The sequence below is a fragment of the Lonchura striata genome, chromosome 12, assembly GCF_046129695.1.
Source record: "Lonchura striata isolate bLonStr1 chromosome 12, bLonStr1.mat, whole genome shotgun sequence".
Lineage (NCBI taxonomy): Eukaryota > Metazoa > Chordata > Aves > Passeriformes > Estrildidae > Lonchura > Lonchura striata.
Genome location: NC_134614.1, coordinates 11992297 through 12014090, shown reverse-complemented (window position 1 = coordinate 12014090; position 21794 = coordinate 11992297). Strand labels below are relative to the sequence as shown.

The window sequence follows — 21794 nt, the reverse complement described above, 5'->3', positions numbered from 1 at the left end:
AGGGAAAAATCATATTGTAAGTATTCAGAAAAGCTTCCATCATACTTAAGAACTTACGATTAACAAGATTTTCTTTCATAACTCATTGGTAAAGGTATAAAGCCTCAGGCTTCTTAAATTATCTCTAGTTTTGTAATTTGACAGAATCCTGTAATAATGCTGATTTCTTTCCATAAGATTGAATGCTAAGTTTGGACTGCATATTTAACTGTTCCAAATTCTGGTCAGAATTTTGCATGTGAAATCAGAACACGATAGATTGCATGGGGAATTCAAGGTGGGGTGCTGGCACAGAAGGGCAGGACTGCAGTTATCTGACCTGGCTGGGAGAACAGCTGGCCTCTAGTGGCTCACAGCAAGAGAAGAGCTTCATGGTATTTGGTGGTGGCTGAAACTCTGCTTGGAGTTCATCTTTAAAATCAGTTACTGTTTTCAGTGAAGTTTTGCATCATGAGTATTAATAAAAATTATACTGCCTTAGCACTTTTCTTCTTGAAATTGATGGGGGCAATGGATACCAGAAGGGATACAGCATAAAGAAGGAGTAATAGTTTCTATTAATCCTAATCCTCCTCTCCCTGTCTCCTAGAAAGTCCATACAATGTTCATGTCCAGATTTTGCTGTGGGGCTGGTGCCTGAGTGCTGCTGAGGCAGAGCTGCTGGCCCTGCCTGCCCGGGGCTCCGTGTGCCTGCACTGCAGTGCAGCTCCTCCTGACCAGCTGGCTCTGCTCTGGGCACAGCATCAGAATAGCCAGAAACAGCTCGTGCTTGTGCCACCAGCCAGAGAAGAACTGCACTGCAATCTCCAAGATTTTTCCTCTGTTTTTGGGGAGTGGGGGAGGGGGTGGGGTGCTGCTGCTGGAGAGAAGTACGTGAGAAAATAAGTATGCGAGTGCTGCAATGACGTAAAAAATGCTCCTTCTGAAACCTGCCTCCAAGACATGGTTGCTGAAAAGGAAGGGTTATGAATAACAGTGCAGTGATGATGATAAGGATTTAACTTGCTTTAGACTGCTACAGTTCTTTAATGCCAGGTGTCATGTGTGATGGAATACATTATTTTTGCTAGAGGGTTAAGAACTTTGTTGCTCATCTCAGCTGGCTTTTATGGATTTCCAGGTCTACCTGCTGAGAAGTAAATTAAATATGTAGCTGCTTCTCACCTTTCCTCTGTTGCTGCACTAATGGAAGAGACTTTTTCTTGCCAGTAATATAGATGGTGATCACTGGCTGCTGAAATTTATTTTTTTGGTATCAAGAAGGATGAGGATGACAAATCTGCATTATTTCCAGAAGGATTTACGTTTCTGAAGAAAAGGATAATAGGCATGCTTCATTTTCTTAAAGCTATGTCCAGACATTTAGAGGCATAGCAAACCTACATAAACTTTAAAAGCAGGGCTGAAAAAGAAAGATGAACTGCATTAGGATGTCCTTGAAATATGGTGTTGGATGGGGTTTTTAACTTCACTTGGAAGGTTTGGCTCTTTTTCTGTTGCCTTTTGCTTGTGCTATTCGAGATCCATTAAATGTCAGATGGAGGTTAGGAAGCCAAGGGTAACTGTTCTATTTTTATGTATTTATAATCACTTTTTTTCTGTATTATGATTTCTAGTGGGTTTTTTTTAAATAAATATCTGCAGGACAATTGGCATATTATTTTGATTATACACTATTTCGGGTGCTTTTGTGCTGTTAAAATATATATATGAGAAGGACAACATTGAATTGAGTGCTTTGTGGTTGATTTTGTTGATTTTCCTTTATATTTTATGCAAAAAATAGGTGTAGGTAACCACGTTATTAATGTGTTTGTATATGTGAGTATTTTCATAAGAACATACATTCAGAGACAATAAGAGTTAAAGATTTCTGTCTACATTATATATTCTGGAAGAAAATGTATTTAATGAATAGAGTCAGATGCTGACAGTGCCAGAAGCAAAGGCACAAACGGAATTGCATCTGTTTGAAAGCATTCCTTTCAGTGAAAAGGTTATCATAATGTGCATTAGTTGCAGAGCACTGCTGAAAATTTTTCTGCTAAGAATGAGAAAAAATAATCAAATTATTTTCTCTTTTTTTACCTCCCTTCCCCTGTCCCTGGCCATGCCAGTTTCTCCACCATTACATTTTTCAGCAGTTCTCAGGACCTGTATGTACCAGCCAAGAGCAATCTGTCACTGTCAGCGTTTGAAACTGCTTTTGTTTATTTACTGCCCTAATTACAGTCCAGGTTTGCAAACACTCTTGCTACAAATGCTTTCTTAGGAAGATCAGCAATAGCAATCTTTACCTGATGATGCTGACACTCTCCTGACTTTTTTTTCCTTTCCCTCCTCCTCCCTGTGCTGCAGGAGCCCAGCAACAAACGGGTCAAGCCTCTTTCCAGAGTCACATCCCTGGCCAGCCTCATCCCCCCTGTGCGAGCCACTCCACTGAAGCGCTTCAGCCAGACCCTGCAGGTAAGGGCAGCAGCTCCTGCTGCTCCTGCTCACTGCAGGACCAGCCTTCCTGCAGCAGGGATGCACAGGACACCCAGCGCTGCAGTGTGCCAAACAGCTCGAGGTGCCTTGTCACCACAAGGTCATTCAGCTTCAAACTCAACTCTCACCTCAAAGAAACCACTTCACTCAGCTTAAAACTCAATTCTCACCTCAAAAAAAACACTTGTCTGTTTAATGGTTTTTGCTTACCAGGAGGAAAACTATTGCACCTATAGCATATAAAAATAGTTTACTGTAGGATGACAGTTGCTTTTTAAATTTGATGAAGAGAATATTCCATAATGCTTTCTCTTAATGTTGGTTGGTTTCTTTGAAAATGTTACTTTTGGTGTAGTTGGTCAGGTAGGACTGCTGAATTTCCTCCTGTAGAGTGAACTTTGACCTCAGCTAAACAAGAGTTAGTGAATAATCGGAACTTTCCAAGGCAGTTTCCAAAAGTGATGATGAAAATTAATAAAGGGCTAACAATTTAAATGCAGTTTATACGTAACAGATTAAGAATGTAATATTGTACATACTTGGAGACTAATGAAACTTTAATTTATAAAGCATTTGTGCCTTCAGACCTAGAGATGGCAAAGTATTGGGGTACTCAACTCCTAATGGCAGTATCAGCTGGGAGCTGCAGCACTGCTCTGGGTCTGGTCCAGAAAGCCACAGTTTCCTCTTTAAAAAAGTTTATGTAAGAAGGCATGTGAAAGATCTTAAGAAAATTACTTAACAAGCTTAATTTCTTTGAGAGGAACTGTAAAAGTAACTTGAAGTGTTAGAAATGTTCCTTAGTCAAAATTACCTATATTAGAGCTTTACTGAAGTTACCTGTTAAGGGGGAAAGAAATAAAACTTAAGAGTTTTTTGAGAAATAAAAACTCATGGGGAAGAACGTCATTCTTCTGTAGTTGTAATTACTCAGAAAATTGATATCACAGGGTTTTCTGACATCGGTTTTCCTGTCTTTGGTTCCTGTGATGTTGAAAGTGCAGATTTCTGCACAGGGTTGGAGGATCATTGGTTCCTGTGATGTTGAAAGTGCAGATTTCTGCACAGGGTTGGAGGATCAGCCAGATGTCTGCACCCCGCCAGGCTTGGTGCAGATGAGGTCTGCGTGACTCGAGCAGAGCTCCTGTATCCCCTGGGCTCTGTGAATCTCCTGCAGTCTGCCTGCAGGAGAAACTGGCCCAGCTCAGGAAGGGCTACATCAGTTCCAGTTGTGAGGAGTGTGGAAAAGGATTTCATTTTTGGCCAAACTGCTGCTGAGTGGGGTGCTTCCCTTTCCACAGCCTTAGGCAGCTGTTGGCCTCGTTTAGGTACCTGTGCTATTGTTTTGCAGTGAAAGCCTCTGGGACTGCACCATGCAGTGCCCAGAACAATATTGGATTTAATAAAGTTGTTTCAGACTAACCAAAATAATTATCCTTTCATGTATGCAGTAGCAACTTCCTAAAATGAGAGCTATATTAATGTGTTTCAGGGTAAATTTTGTCAAAAACAGGAGGGAAAATAACAGCTTTGTTGCAAGCCCTACTGTTGCAGGCATTTCTGTTTTGCTCTGTTCATACTGCCCATAAGAATATATTTAATTAGCAGATTAAACAGTAATGTTTGATCCCCTCTATGTGCTTCAAGGAGCTGTGATGAGAAATCAGCTTCTATGTTTTCCAGATCTTGCTTGTGATGTCCCAGCTGTGAATTGACTTCTTATCTGGTTTTCTCAATAGCTATAGAGCAGGGACAAAAAAGACTGACCTTGTCCTCAGGTGTCCTACTTGGAATTACTTAGAAACATTCTGGGATGTACATATTGCTATTTCACTTTGTTATGTTTTGACATAGCTGTCACTGTGTCTTGAGAACAGTATAGGTTTCTTTTCATCATGTGATCTCCTGTAAAAAAAAAAGGTTGATTTTTCTTACTGAGTGAACTTTTATATATCATCATTGTTATTTCAATCAAAACTCATGTTTCTTCTTGCATTGCTGCTAGATGTTGTGTCTGTAAAATGAAGAAAACTACTGTAATCGCCACAACATGCAGAACAAACAACTTCTTCCCATAGAAGAAAACAAAACAAGGTCAACAGAACATCCATCTAAAGACACTCCAACAGCATCAGTAAAATGAGTTAGAAGCATATTTTTCCTCATAAAGGAGTTCTGAGATTCCTTTATGGCATTTCAAAAAAACCTTCTTAGATAGTCTTCTAAATGGAAGATACATGCAAGAGGAAAAAAACCTATTTTGTATAATTTTCCTTACCTCTGTACATGTGACTTCCACTTGACATTAATGGACTTCCAGCATGCAGCATGAGGAGAAAAATTTCTGCCTGGGGTTTGTGTAGTTTCTTTTAAGATACGTTCTTAGCTACTTTTTATGTTTTGCATATTGTATTGATTACAGAAATATTTTTTTTGTGTGTGTGTATACTTCACTTTATTCCAATTTTCCACTTATTTTCAATACTTTTTTCATAAGGATTCCAAGTATAAAATACTTTAAGTCTTTCAGGTTTTCTTTCTCATCTTCTTTTTGGTTTTTTGTTTAGTTTGTTTGTTTTTGTTATTGACTATTTGTAGTCATTCTGTTCCTGTCATGTAGGGCAGTGCATCACAGCTGACTAATAAAATGCTGTTAGTTTCCTCTCTGTGCAGCTGCAGTATCCCTAATGCCAAGCAGGGATTCTTACTTGTTAATCCACCTGGGAAGCCAGTTTATTTCATAGCTGCATTTCCAGTCTCCATCGAGCTATACTAATGATTGTGATGATCTGCCTGGTCTTATTCACAGCTGTGCTGTGTGGCTTGAACAGAAAATAGGATCAGAAAAAGAACTCCAGCTGATGCTGAAGAAAGAAATTGAAGTCTGGCTGGCTTCCTCTGCAGCTTCCTTTTTAATCAGTGTGTCTTGAATTTAAGTAGGGAGTCCAAATTGCTTTCTTCTGTCTTAGGACACCAAAAATTTCTAAAAATCCTCAAGAAGAAAATTGTTTTTAATATCAGGTCTGAATGCCACAGCTTTGATTAGTAGTCACCTTTGCCCACTACATGAAGTTTTTTGCTTTACTGCAGCTCTAATTAAGGGTTGTTAATTGCATTGATTAACATTGGTAACACAAAAACCCTTCAAGAAACAGTCTTACAACAACCAGGAAAGTCTGTTGCCAGAGAAGTATAGCAAACAACATGAGGGGCTGTGGATGGATTTTTCCCTAGCTCCTTTAGTTTCTGAAATTATATGAAAATTTTAATCATCCCACAAGGCCTGTTTTTTAAACAGTGTGTGGGACATGTTTTTTAAGGAAGCCAGAAACTTCCTTATAGGAAAATATTTTTTAAAGACTGGAGATGTAGAAAATTCTCTTTTGACATTCTTGAAGTTTTTTCATGGGATTCTATCACATGAATAGATTTTAAATTTTTCCTTCTTGACAAGTACAAAGCAAAAATAGCATCAGAGTATCTTCAAACTTGTTTTTAGACCTTCAGTTTAGGGCTGCATTCCACTAATAAATAACCTCAGTCCTGTGTCCCTTATTAAGCAAGGTACACTTTGTGTGGTTGATGGTTAAATGGTTGATGTATGACAGAAATCATTTAAATATATACTCTTCGTGTATGGGTAGCAAGGGTGCTAACCAAACAAGCAAGCAGGATTTTGGGGAATTTGGTTTCATTTTGAGTCTTTTAGACTCTTTGTGCCCCTTCTGCCCAATGAGGACAATTTAGGGCTGTGGATTATTGTATGGAGTGTTCTCCTGCAGCAGGAAGGAACATTCTGTCAGTGCATGTGAAAGGTCACTTTTCCCAAAATCCTGCCTAGTTTGAGCTTGCTCTATGATTCCCCATTATAGCAAGTGTAAATTAAGCATGTAATTTCACATGTGTTTCTGTATCTTCTTAACTCTTGAAGGAAAAATAGCACCTGGCTTAAAAAGTTTTGGAGGTGGGGTGTGTGTGTTGATTATTATTTATTGTTAAGGTCTTTGTCAATTCCAAGTAGAACTCAGAATGGTTTCTGTTAAAGGACAGGTTTTTTATTAACATCGTGTTTTCTGCTGTGCTAAAAACATAATATTTATAGCTTCTGTTTGCATTTCATGGGCTCTTATCTTAAGAGAAGAATTTCAAATATTGTCCTTTGTATATGCTGCTTTCAACCTGGAAATAGAGAGAATTTATTTTGTTTTAGATATTCTTACCCCAGGCAATTGAAAGATGATTTTGTTACGTAAGGCAGGTTTTAAATAACAATAAAAATGTGGGGTATTTCAACTATGTGAGATAGCTTAAGCATTTCAGAGGTATGACCTCAAAAATGGCCTCTTAATTTTAATGAAGCAAAAAGGAAACCGTTTCAAAATAGAATAGTAAGACCATAAAGTATTGATTCCTAGCCTGAAATACTTCTAAGAGTTTACAGGCAATTGGAACTCTCAAGTCTCTCTTAAAATTGAAATTGGCTGTATTGAAGTTTAGGACCAGACCAGACTGTAGATACAGAGATGCTGGTACACACTGGTAGAGTGTCTTAATATTTGCATTAATTCTAAATTTTTGGTGAAGCAGAAGCGAAAGGTATGATTAATTCCTGTCTGTTCACTGAATTGAAACTCTGTATATGATAATTTCTGTTAGTTTAGTGTGCTGCACCATTCTGCATTATCTCTGTGGTACACTCTCAGTGCTTTTAGTATGGGAATGAATTGCAGAAGTTTTGTACATGTTGAGGACAGGACATGGACAGAGTTCACTGCAGGAATGGAGGCCCTGCCCTTCCATGAGAATGTATTGAATTAATTTCTCTTACATTCCTGGTACTAAGTGTTGCTATGAAGTTCAAAGTATAAACTGATCAGAGAACATTTGTTTGTTGTCCTGAACCTTAGAAAATGAGCAAAGTGAGGGTGTGACATGAAGCTGATGTAACAAAAACCCCTCTGTCTCTTCCCAGCGCTCCATCAGTTTCCGCAGCGAGAGTCGCCCCGACCTGTTCAGCCCGCGGCCGTGGACTCGCAATGTGGCCCCTGCTAACACCAAGAGGAGAGACAGCAAACTCTGGAGTGAGACCTTCGATGTCTGTGTCAATCACATGCTTACATCCAAGGAAATCAAGAGGCAAGAGGTATAGATATACTTATGTGTGGCAAGCACAATTCTCTCCCTCTCAGGATTTTTCATAGAGGCGCACAGAGAGACGTGAAAGGGAAAACAATCTCTATTTCTGCTCCTTTATTTTCCTATGTGGAATGTGTTTGGAGAATTGTTTAGAATTGTAAGTGCTTGATTGGATTCTGGTGAGGACTGTTTGTGCCTGGTGGCCAATCCAATCCACCCGTGGCTGGACTCTCCAGAGACTGTCACGAGTTGTGTTAGAGATAGAGTTAAAGTAGTACGTAGTTTTAGTATCTTCCTTTTCTATAGCATATTAATGTATTTTAGCCATAGTTATAATAAATAAATCATTCAGCCTTCTGAATTGAGTCAGACATCGTCATTTATTCCCATTGGATTCACCTGCATTTGCAATACATATGTATATTTTTTAACCATAAATTTCATGTTCAGAAGTTGCCTTTAAAGCGTAGAGTTACTCACAGGCATCGGGGTAGCACTTGAAGATGTCCTGCAATTAAAATGTGTCACTACCTCAATTAGAAGCAGAATTCCATCTCTAGTATTTATGACTCAAGCTATATTAGATTAATGTAGTCTTTGTTCAATCCAGCTCATTGTATTCCCGAAATAAACCCAAAGTCACTGAGATATCTTGTGATTGGCTGCATGTGTGTGCATGTTCTGTCTGACACTCTCTGTAGTCATGGTACATATTTTGGTGTTTCATTTTGTTGTTCTGGTAATGCGAGGTGAGTATGCTGTGACAGGAACAGGCGTTCATCAGGTGATACAGACACACAGAAATGCACCATCATTTCCCTTTTGGAAAAGACTGTCTTTGAGGAAGTTTCCAGTGCTAGACAGATGACACACTGATCAAAAGGTGTGTCTTCCAAAGCTAGAAAGAAGTGTGCCAGGGGTTTTGATGTGTTAGACAAGACAAAATCTAAATGGTTCATATTATAGTCGACACAGAGCTCCTTCAGAATCAAGGTATTTTTATTTTCTGAAGAAATTTCTATCAGTATCAACAAAGCTTGTAACAGTCTCTCTGAGAATACTTCAGGGACTGAGTCATAAATCAAACAACAATAGTGTCAAGCATTTCTTGTGCAAATTTTGTACAGGCATACATAGGAAATAAATTTGTAATTGAGAACTTCCAAGGCAGCTTACTGAAAATTAAACTGTAGAAACTGTTTGCATGGCGTATTGATTGAAAGCTTTGATTGTAAAGCAAGGAATTCTAGCCCAAAATGTCCTTAACTCCTACTGTACCCCAATTTAAAGAGGAAATCATGCAATAAGTTATTAACAATGGGGGTTTGATAAACCAGTTAATTAGGATGGTGTTATTTTTAATCTGCCAGCTTTAAAGTCTCAAATATGCTTTAAGAGGAGTAACTAACATCAGCCAACAGTTACCTACAGCTCAGCCTTTGTAACAAAAAAATGAACTGGTGCCAGTATAAAAGTGCTCAGTACCATGAAATGCTTTAAATAAGATCTGTCTCCAATTGATAGAATCCCCTATAACTTCTGGCACTTCATGTGCTGAAATGGAACACAACAAACTCCTATGCAAGCAGTTGTGTAAGTGGCTTAGTCAAAGTTAAAACACCACAACGAAGGTAGTGTCCTACATCTGGGAACATATCCCTTTGGAAAAAAAAAATCTTTGTCTATTTGCGATAAGCTTTTAATGAACATTCTAGTATAACTGTTTTAAAAATCAATGCACTTGATTCTGTAGTTATGGAATAAAGCCTTACTATATTTCTGTAGATTTAGCAGAGAAATGCTTTTACATGGTGTTAAGACAGCCATTTAAAATATAGCATCAACCCATGAAGTGGAGCATAGATTAAATAAAGATACTTTCTAATATTTGTGTCTGTTTTTACAGGCTATCTTTGAACTTTCCCAGGGAGAAGAAGACCTGATAGAAGATCTGAAGTTGGCAAAAAAGGTATGTTTAAAAAACAAAACCAAAAACCAAACCACAACAAAAAGTACTAATTGGTTCATAACACATTTAAAACAATCTTTGTTTTTTATAATTGCTAAGACAGTAAAAGAGGAAAAAACCCAAAACATATTTCAATCTTCCCATTCTTTCTGAAACACTTAAGTGTGCTGCCTTTTTTTTTTAATATGAAATTGATAGTTTAATATAAGGTTATGAAACTTACTTACAGAGACCGCTAAATTCTATAATGAATTTTGCAACCAACAAAGAAATGTTTGTTTTTCTTTTCAGGCTTATCATGACCCAATGCTTAAGCTTTCCATAATGACAGAGCAAGAGTTGAACCAAATTTTTGGAACACTGGACTCTCTAATTCCTCTGCATGAAGGTAAAACTCGAATAGTCTTTGTCTGCATAATTATAGCACATAGATTTAAAGTCAGGTTTATTAAAGTGAAGTTTCTCTTCTTTTTTTTCTATTCACTCTCAGATCTTCTTAGGCGACTTCAAGAAGTCAGGAAACCTGATGGATCAATAGATCATGTTGGCCACATCCTCGTGGGTTGGGTAAGGCAGAGTTTATAACCAATTTTGAGACTTCAGTCTGGAGATGTAATGTGATTTTTCTCAGACAATTTCCTTTCTATAAAGTGTCAAAAAAATAGTCTTAATATACTTTTTAAAAGTAAGGCAACTGTTTAGGGACACAATAGAATATTTTATCTTTCAGGGATTTTTCCATTAAAAGATTTAGATGGGGATATTGTTTTAAAAGCTTTTGCTATTCAGGAGTTGAGCACTATTTAATATATTTTAAATAAAAATCATGAGTCAAATTAGAGTTTTTCTTATGTAGGTCCTTTAAGAATCTGCCCCTGTTTCTGTTCTGCTTTCCTTGTAAAGTCAGACAGGGATACAAGAGAGATGTTGCTGCCTCATAAAAGATAAAATGGATCAGTTCATGTTCACTAGCATCCAAAAGCATAAACACTGAAAATAGCTCTTGTTAGTTTTGTTGATAAAATTGTTATCAGAAAGATTTATTTTTGGTTTTGGATATGTGAGAAGTATGCTTTTAAGTAAATATAAGTAATGAAATTTAGCAGGGAAAAAAAGACTTGAAATTTTAAAGGAATTAAGGAATGATATTTAGCAGCTATATGTGAAAGTGTGGCCTATGGTCAACAAGGGAAGCATTATATAATGTATATAATGCAAATAGTTAATGAAAAATAATTTCTAAATGTCAAAAAAAAAATCTCAATTTTCTTTGCATAAAGTAGTTTAAAATGTATTTTCTGCTGGGTGTTGAGTATCAGTGAACTTCTCTTGGTTCAAATATATTCAAGTCTAATTTCCTTTTTTAAAAGATTTTGCATATTTGGGTGTTAATTCAGCAGGTTTTGTAAATGTACATATTGCTCTAATCAACAGACAAGTTACTTTTTTTTCAGATTTATTTATATATATATATACAGTTTTGTTATCTTAGTTTGGTCAAGGTTCATGTGGGCATTATAAATTTTGATTGTAGAAATTCGCTGATCTGAAAAAGGCCAGGTTTGGGAGTACTCGCTCCTAGGCTTTTATTTTCATTCATAATTAAAGCCAGGCTTCTGTGTTCAAGTGTTGTCTCTACTAAATAGTGCTCAGTCTTAAGTAATTTATATTTTAATGCTTTGCAATAGTAACAGAGATCTGTAGGATCTGAGTGATGAGCAAGTGCTTTTAAATTACATAAATGTTGAATAAGGTAGTCTGAGGACCTTTGTAAAGGTTATATTTGTTGGAAACATGACATCAATAAACTGTGGATAAATCTCCAGCTAAAGGAGTCTCAGCAGGAATTCTCATGTCCTGAATCACCTGAACCTTTCAGTGCAGGAAATTGTGCTTTGCTTCAGCTACAGAATAATTCATTCTTTCCTCAGCTGCCATGCCTGAACTCCTATGACAGCTACTGCAGCAATCAAGTAGCAGCCAAAGCTTTATTGGACCACAAGAAACAAGATCACAGAGTGCAGGATTTCCTGCAGCGCTGCTTGGAGTCTCCCTTCAGCCGCAAGCTGGACCTGTGGAATTTCCTTGACATCCCCCGAAGCCGCTTGGTCAAATACCCACTCCTGCTCAGAGAAATTTTAAGACACACACCAAATGATCATCCAGATCAACAGCATCTGGAAGAAGCTGTGAGTTACTGTTGGGTTTGGGGTTTTTTAGGAGATCATAGCAGTTTCAGCTTATTAGTGAATTAAGGGAAAATACATAAAATATAAAAAAGCACAAATATTTATATGAACAGCTGAATATTGGATGTGTAATTAAAATTCATGTGTTTTCATTGTGTTTCTGCAGATAAATATAATTCAGGGCATTGTGGCTGAAATCAACATAAAGACTGGTGAATCTGAATGCCAGTATTACAAAGAGAGACTTATTTATCTTGAAGAAGGCCAAAGGGATTCATTGATTGATAATTCACGTGCTGTGTGTTGTCACGGGGAGCTGAAGAACAACAGGGGAGTGGTAAGGAATAAATATTTTGTCATAAGTAACTTTAAAAGATATCTTCAATTTGCACAACAGCTAAAAGACCTGTGAGCACACACAGAGAAACATCACTCTCTTATATATAGGAAGTTGATAAATACTAATTATTATATATAACACTAATGTTTTTTGTTAGTAGTTAAGTATCTGTATAGGGAGATAATATGTATCTCTGTGTCTTATGGAGCCTAACAATATCCTGGATAAATTGTAAATCTGATCAATTTCAATACTTACAGGGAAAACCCCCAAGTTTCTGGTCTCAGAGATGTGATATTAATGTCTATAAAGAACACACAAAATGTACCAAGCAAATTGTAAGTTTGTCAAAGGCTGTGGTTATTCAAAAGACTTTACTTGAGTCTTTGTTGAGATCAAGGTTAATTTATTGACCAGAGGAATTTGGTACTTTGAATTCCAGTCTCTGGGGCACTGCGCTATTGATAAGTTTCACAAACTGAGGGGAAAAAATTATTTTATTAGTAGAAGAGAACTCAGTCTTTCCTAGCTTTCCCCCCCTTCAATGTTAAATAAAACTTTTAAATGGACAAACAATGAAAAAATATCTTTTTTCTTTACTGACACTAATGGAAGTAGATAAAACTTGGAAAACCTATTTTAGAAAGCAACAAAGAAAGCAGTGCATTTTTTCAGTTCTGGACCTGCTCCTGTGGAGCATGGTTATGCATTACAGTGGAAGGGTCGTGTTTCACCACACAGCTGAGAGGGAAAGGTGAAGCAGGTGCTGTTTCCTGTTCACCCGGTGAAGGTCAGGCAGGTAGTTCAACACCAAACTACCTGGAAGAAACCGGCCATTTTCATCTTTCTGGTGAACTTGATTTGTTCCGTTCGGTTCAGTGATGTCTCAAGAAAGGAATAATGCTTTATTATCTATGAATCTTTTAACAGAAACTGCATGTCTTCCTCTTTGAGGAGGTGCTGGTGATCACTCGGGCCGTGACCCACAATGAGCAGCTGTGCTACCAGCTGTACCGGCAGCCCATTCCCGTGCGGGAGCTGCTGCTGGAGGACCTGCAGGACGGGGAGGTGCGCCTGGGCGGGTCCTTACGCGGAGCCTTCAGCAACAACGAGAGAAGTATGGCAGCAGCTTGTTCTCTTTGCTCATGTAGGGTCATCATAGCTGTAAGAACCTGCCAGTGTGACATCAGAATAGTCTCTCTAAAATTAACGTTATCTCCGTCCAGCATGTTGAATTTTGTTTCAGACTGGTTTATTACCTTCTAAGTTGTTTCTTTTCAATTCTTCCTCAAAGCTCACTATATTGATAATAGAATTTCTCCACACACGTGCTCCTGTACCAAATTGAGAATGGGAGAACATACAGACTGTAGTGGCAAAACTGCAAAGTTTTACAGTTTTGCAAATTTTGCCTTGCAAAGTTATAAGCAAGAGTATTTTGAAATCTTGAGCTTCAGCTGTTTTGCCTTTCCTTGCACTGGAGGCACTGATTGCTATTCAATAACTCTTTAAGCTGGCAGATACTGTAGTACTCAGGGTCAAGACTGCAGCAATTCATGTTTATACTTCAGTTAAGTGTATTATAAAGATGCTTTTTCTAATACAAGCGTCCCTTAAATCTCATCTGGTCAAAACTTAAAGGGGTTTTTGTATGCATCCACTGTATTAGTGAAGTGAAAGGAAGAGATGAGGCAGTCTTTGGCTGGCACAAGGATGCTGCATTCAGTGAAGGTTATGGAAATACACTTTGCAGAGAAGTAGGAGGAGAGGCATTAGTGTGGAAGAAGCCTTAATCTTGCCAATTCACCTTAATGGATAGCTCATGCGTGGCAGAACCAAAAATGTTTACTCCAGCAATACGAAGTTACTAGAAATGCTTGTGGTGTTCTGTGGTCTTCTCCCAGAAACAAGGAGATACCCAGACTCTTCTCTGGTCTCACATGGTCTTGTCTGACCTTAAGGCAAAGATTGTGCAGATTTTGTTACTTAATATATACTCTTTGATTATAAAATCCATTCAGTCACAGCATTCAGGGGTTTGATATATATTGTTTCTTTCAGTCAAAAACTTCTTTAGAGTGAGCTTCAAAAACGGATCCCAAAGCCAGACGCACTCTCTGCAAGCCAATGACTCCTTCAACAAGCAGCAGTGGCTGAACTGCATCCGGCAGGCCAAGGAGAAGGCGGCGTGCGCGGGCCCGGCGGGCGGGCTGCCGGCGCGGGTCCCTGCGCCGCCCCACGGCCGCAGAGCAGAGGCCCCGGAGCAGATGGAGCAGTCGGACTGCGAGTCAGACTGCAGCATGGACACCAGCGAGCTCAGCGCCGACTGCGAGCGCATGGAGCAGACGAACTCGTGCGAGAGCCACAAGCAAATAGAAACCAATGTTTGACAACAACTTACAGCTCCCGGAAGAAAATGTGTCTCTTACCTGTACAGTATTTGCATTCCATACATGGAACCATTTGGAGAAGCACTTTTAGAATATTTTTTGTGACAATGTCAATGCAGTTCTTGTATTTGTACCTGTGAGTGTCGTACTGTAACTGCCCATGTGTATAAGCTGGAATCTCTTGCAACTCATGTCCTGTGATTATATTCCATAAACACCCAAGGTGGATGAAAGAGGTACTTGACCAGATATTCTCAATGTCCTGCTGTAAACAGAACCTCTAAACTACTGTTTATGTATGCATTACATAATCACCTTTCCCTAATTTTTGAGTACTTTATTTGCCCTTTAAAGGGGCAGCTGAAGATGTGGACTTAATATGGAATTTCAGAATGGGTATCAAGATAATAAATTTTCTTAAAGGTATGGAACGAAAAAGTAGTTTCTTGGAACAAAAAAGAAAACTATTTTGCAATAAGCTATCCAAAGTCCTGTTAGCAAGAGCTATAAACAAGGGGCTATAGAACCAGGGACTCTTAAGGGATTTATTTTTCAAAATGAAACGTTGTCCTAAGATCCAGCAGCCAAACTTACTAAAATCTGGACATTTCAAATGGTCAGCATAGTAATATGGTTTATTTTTCAAAGAATGTAATGCTAATCAACTGAAAAAACCACAACCAAACCTTTACAGCCAGCACTGACTTAAATGAAATGCTGAGAATACTGGATGTTTGTAAATAATCTGCTAATTTGCTTTCAGTGCCATATATAAATTATCCCAAACAGAATAAGAAGGGAAAGGAGCTTTTGCTTGTGAATAGGCCCTCTTCAGCATTTTGCACTCCACTGACCTCCACTGTTGGTTTTAAGCACCACTAATGTTAAAACATTTAATTTTCTGTAAATGTCTGTTTACAATTACATGTAGTTGGTTTTTAAAACTAAGTGATGATTTTATACATATGGTGCTCTACATATATACCCTGTGGGATTATGTAGAGAGAATTTAAACAAAAAGGGAATTTTTTGTCCTTTAGGATGTATTACATCCTTTTTACTTCCCTCAAGTTTTGTTTTAAAAGTTTTCGTTGTATTTCATTTTGTACTGTAATTGGAAATGTTACTGTGTTTTCTGGTGGCTGATTTAACCTACTCATTATGATGAGAAGCATATGAGTCACTTAAATGCAGTCTAAAACATGTAGTGATCATCCTGTTATTTTTCAGGAATCCCTGGGTAGTATTTTATTTCTTACTGTAAGAAATAATGCCAGTGCTGTATGGCAAGCTATGAAAATGATATATTAAAAATTTTAAATGATTCTTAGTATTACACAAGATAACCTGTGCAAAGTACTTGTAACAACAAAAGTAGAAAAACTGCTAAGTTATTGCCAAAAATATTTTCTTGTGTTCTACAAGTTTACATAAAATTTACTAGTTATCTTACATATATATATGCTGAGGTGCATTACAGAAATCAGTGTGACAAGATGATAAACAATATAAAACAAGGTATTTTTATTTTTTAAAAAATGGCATTTTTACCCTATAGAACATATTTCTGTATTTATAGTTTTTCAAAAAAATCAGTTTTCTTTTTTGTTTCAGGCTTTGTAATTTATTTCAACTGCTTCGTTTTTAGAGCTGAATGAGTGAAGATGAAAGGAAAAATCTGTGAAAGAAAAGGCATAGGGAAGTTGTTAAGCAAAAATGTTGAAAAAGAGCAAAAAAGCATGTAAAATGTTCAGATACAGAAGAAAGAAAGAATGTGTGTATTGACTTTTTTTTTATATATAATTGCCTTAAACTTTTCTGGAAGCATTTCAAATAAATTACATTTAACCATTTTGATTTTTATTTGGTTTGGTTAGTTGTGGAAGAAGAATACAAAAAGATTTCAGTGGTACATTCCGTGAGGCTTTAATGTAAGTGACCAAAGGTTGTATTTTGTTTCTTATAAAGTGATACATATTTGGATCTAATTTGCTAAATGCACAATAGTAACAGAAACAGGTCACTGGACTCAATTCACCACATTCCCCAAGGTCCTGTATGGCATAATTAATTTAAGTAGGTGGAACAAAAATTTACTGTCCTGTCATCAGTTTCTCTTTCATAATTCCTTGTGGGTTGGAACTGAAATTATTAATTTTAGAGTATTCCAGCCAGCCAGGAAATCATTTGTTTAGTATAATTTAGCCACCTACTCACTGTTCAGCATTCTGGAATGGAAGTGTTTTGGTTGTGCTTTGTAGTTGACATGCACTTAGCTACTGATTGATCTAATAAATCCTAATGATGTTGGGTTTTTCTCTTCAGATCATGCTAAGGATTAAGATTTCCAGTTTAAGATTACTGATATCATGCTAGATTTGGTAAGATGGTTTTAGTTCTAGCACTTTTAAAATGCCACTGTTTTTGAAAGGATGACTTTTGATTGGGGCAGGAGGATGGTGGTGGAGGGCTGGGTTTGGATAATAAAATGTACCAAAAAGGATGGGTAAAACGTAAAATTATGAGTGTGAAGTAAAGAGGAAGAATCATGTACATAAATATGTTCAAGTGCTTGTCACAGTAATTCTGGTGTCTGGAGGGGAGTCTGAGAGTTTGCAGCAGTGAAGAGGCAAGAGGCAGTGAGTGAAAAGCCTGAGGTGTCAAGTGCTTCCAGGATCACCACGAGGAGATGGCAAAATGAGGAGTGGGATAGACACTCCTCTAAACCTGATGCACAAGCACTCTGGATCTCACACTCAAGGAAAAGGGTGAGTGACAAGCTGTCCTGCTCTCAAGAGCAGCATGTTAGTGGTCTGAGGGGGCAGATCCATCCCTTTGTGGCAAATCTGTTTCCTCTTCTCCTCCTGATGAGGAGTCAGGGTAGCTATAGCTTATGAAAGACCTGATGGACCAGAAGCAAAAAAGGTAAAAGCAGAAATTGTCTTGACTGAGGAAGGTAAGCAAAGAGAATGGTGTTGGGACTCTCTTTGGAGACTAGAACACAAAATTGAACTGTCTGTGGCCTTTGTTTCCCCAGATTTGCGCTGCAGCACTGAAAAGAACAAAGCTGGGATGACAACAGGAACACTGTAATGAGCCACCAGGAACAGTAAGTTTGAGATTTGTGAAGCTCAGTGCCAAGAACAGTTGCTAGAATTTGGGTATGGATAGGGCCAAAATTGCAGGGTACAAAAAGTGTTTCTTCTATTTAGCATGAGCCATCTGAACCAGGACCTCTGCCTTTGGACTGCTTCTGTGACAGTGGGACCCAGGTCTCTTGAAGTTTCACAGAATTTCCAGAATTTGAAAACTGTATCAGAACTGTCAGCAGTTTAATGGATTGCATTTTCTGATAAAAATGAAGTTTTTTGGTGACACTGCCTGGAACTTGTAAAAATCTTGATTCCCGGGATCTAACAGAGTCTGAAACCAAGTTCTACATACATGGAAGATGATTTGTTTCCTTTTAAAGGGGGGTTTCAGATCCAGAATGGGCAGCTCTTCCATATTTAATGCTTATTAATGAATACTGATTTTAAAATACTGTAATGTGTTCTACAGGTTGGTGCTGCCATCTCATGGAAATAATGTTGTTTCACAGCTGATTTGATTACTGCAAATTTTAAATTCAGGAATTTTTTAATATATATAAATATATATTCCTGGTTTTACAGAGCCAGGTCAACTACTGCTCCATATTGCCTCACCTTTTAATATCATAGGCATATTTTCTCCATGGCTGGTAAATGATACTAAAGCTCTTTCCAAGTGTGTAAATTAGGTTTTGTTTCTGAGTTTTCGAAAGATTCTTCTCTTTGCATGGTTTAGGAGAAAGATTAAGGATACAGTTCTTCTATCCCTGATCTCCTGGAACCTGAAATTCAGTTGGCACAAAATTAGCTCTTGAGGTTTTGAGGAAATGAGATGTGTTGTGCATCATTACAGTAGTAAGGGAAAGTAAAATAGTAATTAGTGGTTATTTAAATTGTAACAATATACTCAGATTGATTAATTTCAAATTTCTAATTTAGTTTTGAAATTCTTAAACTTGCATTCATAAAAGGATACTGAAGTAATGTCTGGAGGAAGTACCCAAGTTTGCTCCTTGAGCATGCAACCCTCCCTTCTGTCTTTCTTTGTGGCTCTTAATCTGATCTAAATCTGTATTACTAATGGGTTAAAATCATCTTCAGAATCAAAGGGATCATTGTAGTGGGGTGTGTTAGAAATGAGAAGCTTGACTCAGCCAATATATCAAGCAGTAATTCAGTTTATTAATTAATGTGGTAACGTATGAGCAAAGACAGTGGTGGGGGTTTTCCCCTCTGACTGCACACCAATTGTTGGATTTACTGGTATTAACTGATGATATTCATGCATATTCATAAGCTTTCCCCAGCAGTTTCTATTTCCCCTTTTTATGCACGCTGTCAGTAGTTTCTATTTCTACCTTCTGACGTCACAGTTCTTCACTTTAGGATTGTAAATCTATGATGGTGATGTCTGGTTCCTTTCTGATTTTTACACTCTTATCGTGAGCAACTCCAGGTTTCAATATCCTAGGATGTACATCCCAGGATGTGTGTCCAGATGGTGGGGTCCAGCTTCTATTTCCTAGGACCATTAATCTATGGTAGTGATGTCCAGCTTTCCCTTTCAAAATCATTAATCAGCAACATTGATGTCCATCTTCCTTTTCCAGGAGCTTGGGATAGGTTCACTTCCCTCTTCTGTTTAAATCCTTTTACATTCTAAAGCTACAGTTTAAAATCCTTAATACTAAGCAACATTCTAAAGTTATAATTCAAAGGTTCTTCTTGCAAAATAGCTTAAGACTTAATTAAAAGCAAAAAGTTCTTACCAAAAGCAACATTCTAAAGTTATAATTCAAATACTCTTATTACAAAACAGCTTAAGACTTGTTATTTGCAAACAAAAGATTGGTTCAAAAGCCTTCTTCCATGCTTTCCTTGGTTGTTTATTAGAACTCATAACTGTCCCACGGCCGTGTTCCACACATTTCACAATTACAATTGCTTAGGTTGCCTTTATTTACCTAACAAGAAATACAACTTTGTATTTCACAGGTGGAAAACCACTTGGTGCAAGCCCTGGAGTCATGGTTGAATGCTTGGCAAGTACCAAAAACCACAGAAGCCAGAAAATAGAGAGGAAATAAGATGACAGATTTTACAACCGCTTTTTTCACTTCCAAGTATTTAAGTAACCTCTTCCTATGCTGGTTTTTTGCTGTTTTGTGAACTGGGATTCTTTGCACCTGTTTGATATCCATTGGGATTTAAGATGCACAGTGTGGTGGAGTGATCTGGAATTGCTGGAGCATTTATTAATTAGCACTGAGTAATTTTTGTGATGATCTCTGTCAGACTTAGGTTAATGAATACAGAAAAATAATTCTGTACAACTGCAAAGATATATCTTGTTAAAGCAAGTGATGAGGAAAACTTTGTGGGCTGCTTGTAAATAAGCAAGACTTCAGAGATTGTGTGATTCAAACACCAATCAACTGAACTGCTTGTGTACTGAAGACATGCAGTCTGAAAGTGATTTTAACAGCTCTGCCAATTCAAAATTGATAAAGCAATTTGACATATTTGGAGATATGTAATGGATTGTTGGAGATATATAACACAGCCTTAAATTAGACCAGATTGATACTTCTATTATTTTTTCTTGTACATGGAAATCTATTTAAACAATGTAAAACACAGCAAAGTTATTTCAATAATGAATCAACACATCTGTAATATTCTCTTCACCAGCACCGAATCCTTACAGAGAGGCAGGACATCAGATTTTCAGAGACCAGATTCTCGGGGAGACAGTCCTAATTTATCCATAGGATGAACACTGCATTTGTGGCGTTTATTACCTCTAGATAATGTTTCTGCAGTTAGATAAATACTGGGTGTTATGTTTCTGTAATTTATGTAAATTATAGTTACAGATACTAATTACCCTGTTTAAACTTGCTGGGTCCCCTAACACTTCTAAGAACTACTAATAATTATTAGCTTATCTTTTAATACCCTGGAGGCTACCACTAGCACCAGGCCATTTGTGAGCTGATAGGTTATTTATATTTTTGGATCTACAGCTTATCTAAAAAGAGGTTTAATAAAAGGGCCAGATTAAATTACCTGTTCATTGCGCACCCTGCAAGCATGAAAACTTCATATTTTTAAGGTCAGTGTCTGCTTTCAAGGTGACATATGAATAGCTACAGTTATGGGGATTGAAGGTAATTGGTCTAAGTAGCTAATGAACATATGCATCTGTTCAACAACGACAGCACTAGTACACTTTTAACAAAGAAAACAAATTATAGGCTTCTAATGTTTTGCCTAATTTAATAAACCACAAAATTAGAATTTAGCAACAATTTTATATAAAATAATACAATCAAATATGATCAAGCAGATTCAAAAAGAAATTTGGCAGTGGTTCGGATAAAGCATAAGCAAAATCGATCGATCGGGGTACAGGGAGGGTTTTTCTCATCCTGCCTCCTGCATAAGAAACAAAGGAATCCTAGCACAACTTATATATTATATGCTAATACATATTCATCAATATTTTCTGTAAATCTCCTCCTATTTTCGATTCTTGAAATCCACATCACTATACTGCATGGCACATGCTCCACTTGTTCCTAAGGGGTCTTCTTGGCTTTTCGGTGATCACTTCTGATGAAAGCTTCTCCTCATCTTCACTTTCCTTTGGACAACGCCACAGGTTGCACATGTGCCCAAAGACTTGTGTTATAGAAGCAGCATCATATTCCAAAAATAAGATGTATTATTTAATAGGCACCTGGAATCATCCCAATTTTGTCCATTTCAAGGCTGATTCTTTAATTATCCCGAGGCCTATTCCGTTTTGGGAGTTTACTTATCTCAAACTACATCCTGTATCCTATTCTCTCATGAACATCTGAGAACATCTGTTTCCTGACACTAATTACATATCCTTTTCCTCTATTACTTTTTAACGAATATTTTATAAAGTATCATATTCATTATCACACTGGTTACTTGTAAAACTAAAATCTGGTATTTGCATTTCTTAGGCATTGCAAGAATGGTTATTTTCAGCAGGCACTGTTCACTCCAGTGCATTTCTGGGAGCTGCCAAAGACAGGTCTTTGCTTTGGCTTTCACATATTCACATCCCTCTTGCACCACAAGTTTTGAGCCTTACAGGGACAATAAATGTTAACCTTCCAGCCTCTAATATAGGTTATTTAGTGGTGTTCTAACTCA

General features: G+C 37.5%; 1 protein-coding gene across 1 annotated transcript in view; it reads left to right on the top strand.

Annotated features, from left to right (window-relative positions):
* Positions 1–16362, top strand: part of ARHGEF3 (Rho guanine nucleotide exchange factor 3) — a 107905-nt gene extending 91543 nt beyond the window's left edge. Inside the window, 9 exon segments of the mRNA XM_021532712.3 lie at positions 2359–2466; positions 7460–7630; positions 9530–9592; positions 9884–9980; positions 10083–10159; positions 11524–11781; positions 11948–12118; positions 13052–13238; positions 14183–16362. Coding sequence (XP_021388387.2) covers positions 2359–2466; positions 7460–7630; positions 9530–9592; positions 9884–9980; positions 10083–10159; positions 11524–11781; positions 11948–12118; positions 13052–13238; positions 14183–14511 — 1461 coding nt within the window. The 3' untranslated portion in view covers positions 14512–16362.
* The last annotated feature ends 5432 nt before the right edge of the window (positions 16363–21794 follow it).